At 49.6% G+C, this 10,638-nt stretch overlaps 1 protein-coding gene across 1 annotated transcript; it reads right to left on the reverse strand.

Moving 5' to 3' along the window:
* Positions 1–7,248: 7,248 nt before the first annotated feature.
* On the reverse strand, positions 7,249–7,930 carry LOC308128232 (actin, cytoplasmic-like; the record flags this gene model as incomplete). Its single annotated transcript, XM_080493944.1, is given in 4 exon segments — positions 7,249–7,647; positions 7,651–7,677; positions 7,681–7,755; positions 7,757–7,930. Coding segments are annotated over 4 exon segments (675 nt in total).
* Between the last annotated feature and the right edge of the window lie 2,708 nt (positions 7,931–10,638).

Here is a 10,638-nt window from a genome sequence, read left to right on the forward strand (position 1 = left end):
GTGAGTCATCGACTCCTCAACCTTGCAACCAAAGGCCCTATTTGTGAAGATATCCTGGAGGGAATCTAGGTTGCCCCTTCTCTAAAGGTGGAGAGAGTATCCTATGACCGCTTCAAAACAGGGCTTCCCTTGACTGCTGACCGATTGCTTGGACTAGCAATCAACCCCAAGATGCCCTACTTGGAATGCAGTCCAACCCCTCCTCCTCAACTTCCTGCTATCTTATAGCCACCTAATCAGGCACTCATCATGGTCTACAACTAAGATTGTCTCCTCTGCAAGGTTGCTGAGCTGGCCCTTCTGCGGCTTAAAGTGGGACTGCCAGTGGTCAAAATGCACCATTCGAATCAGGGCAAGTTGGGAATGCCTACCTTCACTCCATTCATTCTGGTGTTGAATAAGCAGAAGGTGTGCTGCTGTAGACAACTGACCATCAAGTAGCTGGAGGACGGGGTGTTAGAGAAAGAGGTAGAGAAGCAGATGCTGAGATGTGCAGTTTGATTGTCTGTCCATATCTAATAATGCCTAAATGGTTGGCCTCCTTCACTGCAGCTGCAGGTGAGAAGGGTAAGCATAAGAAATGTGAACTCTCAGACCATTAGTACTCTCTCTCCAGGAACGAGCAGACCTGTGCTAGATGCTGCAGGTCAGTCTGCGACCAATGCCTGTCCAAGCAATCCTTCTATCATTTCACTAAGGCAGCTCTCGAACTAACCACATGCAGTATCTGCTCGTGGTGTGTGGAGTAACTCCGGTTTATCAATAGACTGGTTGAGAGAGAAGAGCTGGGGTTTGGAAGGGGGTCGAGGTTGGCCAAAGCATGGAAAACTCGCTTGTGTGGAGATGAGAGAATACTTCGAGTGTACCAAGAGTATCTTGCCGTTGTGAATGAGGAGACAAGAGTTTTCTAAGAATACAAAGCTTAGCTTTAAAAAGAGTTCTGGGGGAGTTTGAATTTTTCCTTGGTGGAGTTCATCGCACGCTGCCTGAAAGGCAAAACTGTTGAGGCTGTGTTCAACTGTGCATGGAAGGTGGTAAGAGCAGTGCTAGGCCGAGGAGTGACTACATTCCGAGCCAGACTAGTCCAACTAGCAATATTCCTACTCTGCCTTTGCGATGAGCCTGTCGCATTCTCAGTGATGTGCAGACTGCTCTAGCTGCTAACCGAATAAAAATAGAGAATATAAAAAGGAGAGTCAATAAAGGAGAGCATAAAGCAAGACATCAGAACACTAAAGCTACAAAGACAAGGAGAGAATGAGTTCAGTGGAGTGCTCGAGTAGGTGGGAGATTAGATCATTGCTGACTATACTGTCAACACCTTCCGACTCTAGCTTTCTCTCTTCATCATACATTAGGCTCTCATCACACTCCGCTTTCAATCTATCACGGCTGGAATCGGAGCGGCTCTTATCGACATGGCCCCGGGGCTACTCTCCGGGGCAGGATCAAGAGCAGACAAGGTTATTGTGCTGGTTAGGGCCTAGACAAAAGGCTTTTACGTGTGGTATGGAGGGCTGGTAGGCAGGCAGTATAGCCAGTTCTCATTGAATTGCTAGCAGCCAATGCGAAAGGTGCAAATTGGGGACAGTCATCCACTCAGGCTTTCCCAGTGTGGGTAGACAGCTGTTCTGAACAGGTAAGGGGACTAGTAAAAGCAGAAGAAGGGACGACCATAGTAATAGCAAAGTGGAGAGAAGCGAGCACAACAGTAACAAGCATAAGCATAGAACAGTTAGAGAAGAAGCACCAAAGACCAGATCTGTGAACTCTAGGCTTTACTAGCTGACAAGGATTACGAGTACAAGTTTCTGAGAGAGGAGGTGGAACAACTCAGATAGAAAACAACCCCACTTAAAGACCGTCAAAGTCTGTCCATACAGGAGCACACTCTAAAATGCCTGAAGGAATAATGCAGCTCAGTGAGTCGTGTGTGGCAAGAGCTGACAGACCACCTGGAACGGAGACAGGCCTAGAACGAGAGCTACCTCAACAAGATAAGAGAGCTGTCAAACTGGCTGATCACTTACACCAGCAAATAGATACTGTGCCAACCCCATCCTAATTGATCCAACCCCTACCCAATCAATTAATAATTAGTCCTTCCTTTGCCAGTCATACTCTTTTTAGCCTCTTCAATTACCCGATGCATTGCTTGGCTCGCTCGTAGGTCTGTGCTGGGTCATTGCCCTGCAGCACTGGGTGTGTCCACCACTGATCAGCCAGCTTCTCCTCTGCCACGCAGAAGAGAGATGCTTCCAGAGCAGCCACCACCAGCACATTCGGCTAGTAGAATAGCGTGAGGTTGGTGAGACCCATCAGGCTGGAGTTCAGCAGGTTGAGAGCCTTATGGCTGAGTTGTGGGCTGAGAACAGTTGCGGTTTAGTACTATTCAAGAATCTATGCAGGGGTGGTGATGGCCAGATCATAGCCCACTGCCCTCAACACCTCAAACTCTAGCTCCACTATCGCTTTCCTTAGCTACTGCTCTCTTCCAGCCATCGCCCGCATCCGCACGGTCTTCAAAAAGCACTCTGAGAAGGCTGAGAATGACTCGATGCACTTCTCGTGCTTGCATATCAGGAAGAAGCACGCAGCGAACACCAGTCGTGCGTCTCTGTGCACTGAGTTGAGATGTAGCTGGATGGGGGCTTGGAATAAGATGGGTTTTGCATACATGAAGGTGAAAAAGAGATGAAGAGACTTGTGGAGGAGGCGGCTGGTGAGCCTGCTTCTAGAGGGAGCACTATCGATTTCCTTGAGGAATTCCTTGACGAACTCGAACATCCGAGACAGCTCCCTCCGGCCCAGCCTGCCTCCACTCTATTACATTATAATCATTGATGGGTCACAAGTTGGCCAATGGCTCTAACGTCCTGTTGGTCTAATGGATTTCAGCAACCAGCCTATCCCACCCCTCTTCAAAGGCACTGCGCAACCCTTCGAAATCACTCTGCCTCTGCATCAGATGAGCACTCGTCATCTTGCAGTCATGCACCCTGCTCTGCATACTCCTGAAATACACTGGTCAGCACTCCACCTGTAAATTCTTCAGCTAGTCTTTTGTAGCTAGCCTCTTTGGCCTTGAACTCGATCAGCTAGGAAGAGTCGGCCTTGCTGCTGTCTTGTTGTGATCGAGCGACCTGTATTGACAGTGCGAGTTAGTCTAGCTTGGCTTCATTGCCCTTGATGTCACGGCGAGTGGCCTCCACATCCAGATGTTTATCAGCCGGCTCTTCTGGCATCAACAGCTCTATCTCAATGTCATTCAGCTCCCTCTGCAGCTGCATCCTCCTGTTGTAGCGTATCCTCTGCTGCTACTCCAGCTTACTCAGCTGCTGCTCTAGCTCACGGATACGCTGTTCGACCTGCTCAAGTCGTTCCCTTCGAGTGACCAGTTCTCCCACCAGTTCTCCCACCAGTTCTTTGCGGGTAGCATGGTAGGTCAAGTTGTTGTTATAGCGGAGGATGTTTTTGAAGCTGGATTTGAGGTTGTCCAGCCGGCTGTTGAGACTGTTGGCCTCCTCTCTGCCGCTGTTTAGTCTGGACTTGTACTTCACGATTGCTTGGGTGAGGTTCCGCTTGTATTCAGTCAGGTTGTCCTTGCACTGTAGTATGGTATCCTTCAGGGAGTTGTACTAGGAGGCTAGCACATCCTCCTCAATCTGCAGTTTAAGCAAGTTCCCTTCACGTCTCAGCTTTACCAGCTCATCGCTCAGATCCTAATAGTCCTACCTCAGTTCATTCCGTTTCAGCTCATCAAGGATCTCCTCTTTCTGTAGGACTAACCGGTTACGTTCGTCAGGGTACAGGTAGCTCCTCCTGGTTGGCTGCTCCAGGTTGGCCAGTCTCTTTCGCAGGACCTTGAGTTCGGCCTCGATTTGCGCCTTGCTGTAGAGCAGGTCATTCAAACTGATACTGTCGTCCAGCTTTGGAAGGCGGGCTAGACTGGCGTTGTACTATTCCTGGGCAAGAGTGAGACTGTGGTATTTGCGGCGCAAGTCCTCAGAAGAGGGAAGATCACACTCGATTTTGGAGAAGGACCCGCTCATTTCAGTCAGTTCTCCAGACATCTTGAGCAGCGAGGTGTATTCCCCCACAATCTTCGCGAAGTGCTCCTAGAGACGCTTGACCTCATTGTTCACGTTCCCCGAAGTCATCATCCCGATCTTGGTCACCGAGTTCTAATCTGCCTGGCTGAGGGTGCTTTACACATAGTTGGAGACTAGCTGCTCCACACTGTAGTTGAACTTACGAAGGTGTTCGGCAGTGAAAGCAGGCTTGGGGAAGTTCCTAGTGACGAGTGAATAATCCGTTACTGAGGATGGAGAGGACAGACAAGATCGGGGTCAGTACGTGTCCTGTACATGATGTAGAAGCTGGTGAGCACAGTGAGGACTACAGCTAGGCCGAAGACAGAGAGAAGCGGCTTCATATGCGAATTTATTTATTGGCTCATACAAGTCAAAATGGCAAGATACTTGGGCAATGGTCATAACCATACCATATCACGTCATGTGATGTGATATAATCACCAGATGAAAGGAATCTTCTCCTTGAGATGCTTGATACCCCATTAGCTGGGTCTGTCACCCCTGCCCTCCTTCTCTGCTGTGATCTCTGCCATAAAGCGGTCCTGCTTCACCCAGTTCTACTTCATCGAGTCAAGCTTGGGCAGCACCGACCCTCCACACCAAGCTAGGTACATGGGCTGGTTTTACTTCAAGTCCACAAACTCGAGCTTGTCGATGCCAGCTTCCTCCTCCTTGCCAGCTATCTCCTTGCTGACTCGTTGTTCAAGCACTTCAGTGATCCCATCCATGTGTGCCCCTCCGCCTGAAAGGATCACGTTCGTAGCCAGTCTCTTTCTTATCTCAGGGTCTTTTACAGTCAGGAGGGAGGAGAGGATGAGCTTGTGCAAAGGCAGGTAGTGTCTGGGTTCGTATATCTCAGGCTCCAGGGTCTCATCCATATCGATTAAAAGGCCCCTGAAAATTATTCGAAATAGTCTTCTGAGTCGCTGTACAGGCCATGCTCGGGGTTCAAGCAACTGTACTTGTCTTCCTCATCTTCACAGGGGATGTTCAAAGCCTCGAAGATACCACAGCACCCTTCAACGATGTACTCACTGTGAGGTAGCTAGTTCATACTACGCCTTCGAGCTCGCACCAGCTCGAACAGGAAGTGCTTATGACTGTAGTCCTAATGCTGGACGAACTTACCACATTTCTCCCGAATTTGCTCGAACTGATGCAGATCACCCAACAGCGAGGTATCAAGAGAAGGATCCAACTGCCTAGCATGATCCCTCGCCAAGGCAGCAGTAAGAAGGTCGATATCCTTGAGGCAAAGTTTTTGCGGATGACTGAGTTGGGGATGATGATGCCCTCACTGATGCAGCAGACACTCGTCTTAGCATACCCCAAATCAACCACACATGCTATCTGAGCATTCATGGCAAACGATGAAAGGACGCTTTCTTGATTGAGATACATCTGATTGAACCCGTATCTCTGGAACAGCATCTGAGCTAGGGACTTTATGTGCTGTCTGTTGAACTGGTCAGGCAGCACTAAGATCAGACCTAGTTTTTTGCACCCTGACCTTGCAAGAGACAGTTTGTCCAAGCCTCGCAGTATCAGCAGGTCGATGTCGTTGAGGGTGTCCATATGTCCACTAGCCATGAACCCATGCCGGATGGGTCTTCTCACTTCCCAGCATGGATCACTTTCCACCCAAAAGACTTCCTCCTCCAACAGGACAACACTTCTCAGGCTAGGCTCATCAGTCAGATAGGACACCCTAGTTTCCTGCCGAGCCTTAGGCTTGCCCTTATGCCTTTCAATCTTGATGGTTCCGCTCTCCCTTAACCTGGCTTTGAGCCTGTCTAGCTCACCACTCTAGACCAATGTGGAAGGGGTCTTAGCCTGTGGACTATTCTTCTTGCGTGCGATGAGGGCACGGACCTTGATGGGATGCCGATCATTAGCGAACCCTAGTTTAAAGGAGTGTGAGCCCAGCTGCAGGACAAGCACGGAATTGCCCTTCTAAAGCATTTTTTCAATGTGCTCTCTCTTCTGGTCGAGATGCTTGATGGTGGACTGGATGGACTCCATACTAACAACCTATAAGTAATACAACTTTTGCAGTCCCCAAATCAAAGGCAGCCCGATCAATCATCACCATCAATGCTATCTTTTATATATCTATCGTATGCTGTTGACTAGTCGGGACTCCATCCTCAAATTCATCGGCAGAACATACCTGCACATTTCCATCACCCCACTTGCACCTACACTGCCACCGATACCTTCAGAACCCCTTCTCATGCTGTTGTCCTTCTCGCTGCCTCCTAAAACCCTTCCATCCAAACGCCATTCAAAAGCTGTTCACCCATTTCACACAGCTTCGACCCTCAGGCTCAGACTACGAGCAGATCGCTCTAGATTCCAAGCAGGTGCGCAACCTGTCTCGAGGCTGTCTGCTGCACAATTTCCTTATGAATAAGGAGGATGCCCTCAATTACGATCTGGTGTCAAACGGGCCTAACCTGGTGCTGAGTTTGTCTGTGAAAGGAGAAGGCAGCAGCTTGCCGTCTTAGGTGGGCGAGTATTACAAGGAGCGAGGACAGCTAGTGGCATTTGAATGGGAGGAAGGCAAGAACGAAGAGCAGCAGCTACAAGAACTATAAAGCAGAGTGGTTTGTGGCTACAAGTTATGACCTCTCTACATATCTTTATTTGCCATAAGACAGTCGACAAGGATATATTTATTGAATGCTGGGTTCAAAAGCATTTGCGATGGACGATGGTGGCTCCTTGCTCTTCAAAGTCACTTTTGGTTATCCACATTGTCTGGAAGGTCGTCAAGGAGGCCAGAATGGAGCCTCCAATCCACACCGAGAACTTCCTCTCGCTTGGCTCAATAGTCGTAATCTTCATGGAAGATGGGGCGAGTTGGTTCACCTCCTTCGACAGTCGCTCACTAATCCCCGGGAACATGGTCGAACCACCGCTCATCACCACATTGGAATAGATGTCCTTCCTCACGTCTACATCGCATTTCATGATGGACTGGAATGTCAGTTCATGGATTCCTTTCATTTCAAGGTGAGGGTCTGGCTTGAACAGCTTTTCTGGGCAGCGGAACCGTTGACTGCTGATGGAGATCTGCTGGCCATCAGGGAGTTCATAGCTTTTGTCCTTCTGGTTGCTTTCCTCATAAACTGGTCAGAACCCCACATTTCACCTAGGATTCGTAGTCCAGAGCCACATAGCACAGCTTCTCTTTGATATCAGTCACAGTCTCGATCTCAGACAGAGAAGAGAACGACTGCCCTATCTCGTTCAGCAACTTACGCAGCTGCTCACTAAGATCCCTGCCTGCAAGAGTGCTCCTTTCAATGGCATGCGGAAGTGCATATCCTTCGTAGATAGGCACCGTGTGGGTGACCGTGTCTCCTGAGTCTAGCACCAGTCCCGTAGTTCGTCCAGAAGCGTATAAGGACATCACAGCGGTTGTAGCAATGTAGAAGGAGGGGACGTTCAAGGTTTCGAACATGATCTGGGTGGTCTTTTCACGATGCTCCTTGGGGTTGCGTGGGGAGTCTGTCAAAAGGCAGGAGTGCTCTTCAGGGGTGACCTTGAGCTAGTTGTAGTAACAGTGGTGCCAGATCTTTTACTGGTCGTTCCAAGAGTTCACTATCCCTTGTGAGATGGGGAATTTGATGTTCAGCACTCCTCGCTTGAGCCGGGCCCTCTTCACCAACATAGGTATCTTTCTGATCCATGCCCACCATGATGCCAGGCATTTTAGGCCTGCCCACGATGGAAGGGAAGCAGGCTCGAGGGGCATCATCACCAGCGATCCCTGCCTTGGTGGTCCCTGAGCCGTTGTCAACGACAACCGCCGTGGAATCTGTATCAACCATTGATTATTATGTTGAGTCGAGTATTGCGAGCTACCTTTGCCCAACTTCCCAACAAGGAACTTGCCTTCTACGAGTATAAGAAGGAGCTGTAGCTGGACGAATATTCAGGACTGACTGCGACCATCTTCGGAGCGACTGGGTTCATGGGGTTCTTCATTGGAAGTGTTATTGGAGAGATGGGTTCAGACCTGGTCTACCCACATAACCATTTCTTCTTGTTCTCAGACCATGTTAGATACCTCAAATTGACGGCCCCAATAAGTGACTGTTTCACCAGAGAGGACCTACCTCCACAGAGGCATGGACTTCGACGACCAGGACCTCATCGAGAGAATGGTTAAGCATTCAGACGTGGTCATCAACCTCCTCGGCCCGCGTAACACTCTCAAACACTATCCTGACTTCGAGTACATCAACGTCAAGGTGCCTCAGCGTATCGCTTTGGCCTGTAAGCGTAACCCTAGAGTCAAGCGGTTCATCCACTTTTCGGCCACTGGAGCAGCTGAAGACTCTCCTTCCTATGACTTCAAGTCCAAGTTTGTAGGAGAGAACTAGGTTCGCTCAATCTACCCAGACGCCACCATCATCAAGCCCTGTCCTGTCTTCGGACTAAACGACCACTTCGCTTTCGAGTATTACCACCAGGCCAACATGCTGTACGGCCGTAACATAATCTTCTGTGACCTGCAGGCAAAGAAGCAACCAATCGACGTACGCGACCTATCTCAAGCGATTAAAAACGTGCTCAGGCTGGAATAGTCCAAAGGACAGACATACTACCTCGGGGGGCCCTATGCACAGACCCAGAGAGAACTGTTTTAGATCCTTTTCAACTACTACTACCTGGAGCCTTTGCCAGCCAACTTCCCGAAAGAGGTGGCTCTCAAGATCTCAGAGCATGCCTATTTCGTGGCTTCGAGGTACTTCAACCGTGAGAGGATTGTCAAGGAGCAGCTTGATGAGGTGGTGCCAGAGGGAGTGAAGACCATCGCTGATCTGCTTATCCGTCCGGCTTCCTTTAGACAGGGCATTGCAGATCTGAGCCCTGAGCACCGTGATACAAAGCCCAACCTCAAGGATGACTAAATCCGCTCTTGAACCCACCCCTTATGTCCATCCTTAAATCAACTGTTTCGTAGCATGTGCCAATAAAAAATACTAGCCCTCAAACAGCTGCTGGCCACTCAGAAGCATCGGGAGAGGTTCAAGCTGGGGCAGACATAGCCGATCAAGCCAAACATCGATCTGTAGCTCAGCCATGAAACTGCTAGGCTGCACAAGGAGTCATCTGACCGTTTGTACCTCAGAAGGACAGACCTGCACCAGCTGCAAACCCACTCCCGTGCACTTCTGGGTGGCATAGGACCAATCGACTACCAAGCTCTGTACAAGTAGAGCAAACAAAGACTGACAGCACTACGTAATGCCCTCTGCCACTCCCTCAGCCACAAAGAACCAACGAGGAGGCTGACAGACAGGTCGCTGGATCAGCTTGAAGTGGCTCTAGAGATGAACTACGAATCAGTAGAGGTAAAGATGGCAGCCGTCAAAAGGATGAATCAAAACAGGGCTGAAAGAATGCTTCAGCAGTCAATATGAATGGCTTCATTCTTTATAAAGCTGGAGGCCTTTACCCTCGATCATCAGCACCCCTTCCTCTAGTTTTGATTCGATGCCAGCCACCTCCCTCAGCACGTACAGACACCCTTTTGTGTGCTCAGTAATCTCACCAACCAACAGCCTCGACACTCCTTCAGCAAGGGCTGCATATATAAGCATCTGATCTGCTGGTGCTTATCCAAACACGTATTCCCATAGACAGCAGCCTCAATATTTGCCAGTACGCGTTGATTGACCGTTTCAAAAGACTCATGTCCTTCTGCGTATTCTGTGCAGTCGTAGAAGACATCAGCTCCAGTCATCACACAGCAGATAGCGTAAACCTCCTGGAACTTGGAGTTCTTCACCACGTCAACTTTCTCCTAGTAGTCAGCCACCCAGTCGTCATCATGGTAGTACCCCCTACACAACTTCCTGACGAAGCGCTTGAGCTAGCGGATGTCCTCCTCCACCTTGCGATGAACGGGCAAGGTGTAGTGCAGCCTGATAGTCTAGATTCTTCCTGGCTTGACTAGAACGAGCGGTCTGAGAACAGGCAGGCACTTCCCCACTTTTATTACTAGTTCACCCTCGCCCTTTGGATAGTAGCCCCGTTTACGCTACTCGAAGTGCACTTCCACGCCCATCGCAGCCAGCAGGGGAGTCAGGATAGTCTGGTAGGCCAGGACAGGAGGCGCATGGCTGCATAGAGTGCCACCCTTGATAAACGAGCTATCTCCTGTGCAGCCTAAGATGTGCCTGCTGATGATCAATGGCAGGATGGTCTGGGCAATCAAGGTGCAGGAGGCTGCACTATGGCTGATGATTTCTGTGTAGGCTGGACAGTCCGGCTCGAACCTATACTCGCAGGTGCTCTTCTTAGGGAGTTTGGGAGTGAAGCATTTGAAGAGGGTGATAAGTTGGTTGTTGAAGCCAGGGTTAGGCCGGTTATTCCTCACATTGATGAAGTAAAGAGGCTTGTTCAGGACAGTCGACAATGTAAGTGAGTTCCTGATGATCTGTCCTCCCCCCTCATACAAGCACCCGTCGATAGTGATCGGCTCCATAAACGATCTTTATGGTTGATCTTAATACCTGCAGAGTTGTGC

Source organism: Lipophrys pholis (genome assembly GCF_963383615.2).
Source record: "Lipophrys pholis genome assembly, contig: SCAFFOLD_319, whole genome shotgun sequence".
Lineage (NCBI taxonomy): Eukaryota > Metazoa > Chordata > Actinopteri > Blenniiformes > Blenniidae > Lipophrys > Lipophrys pholis.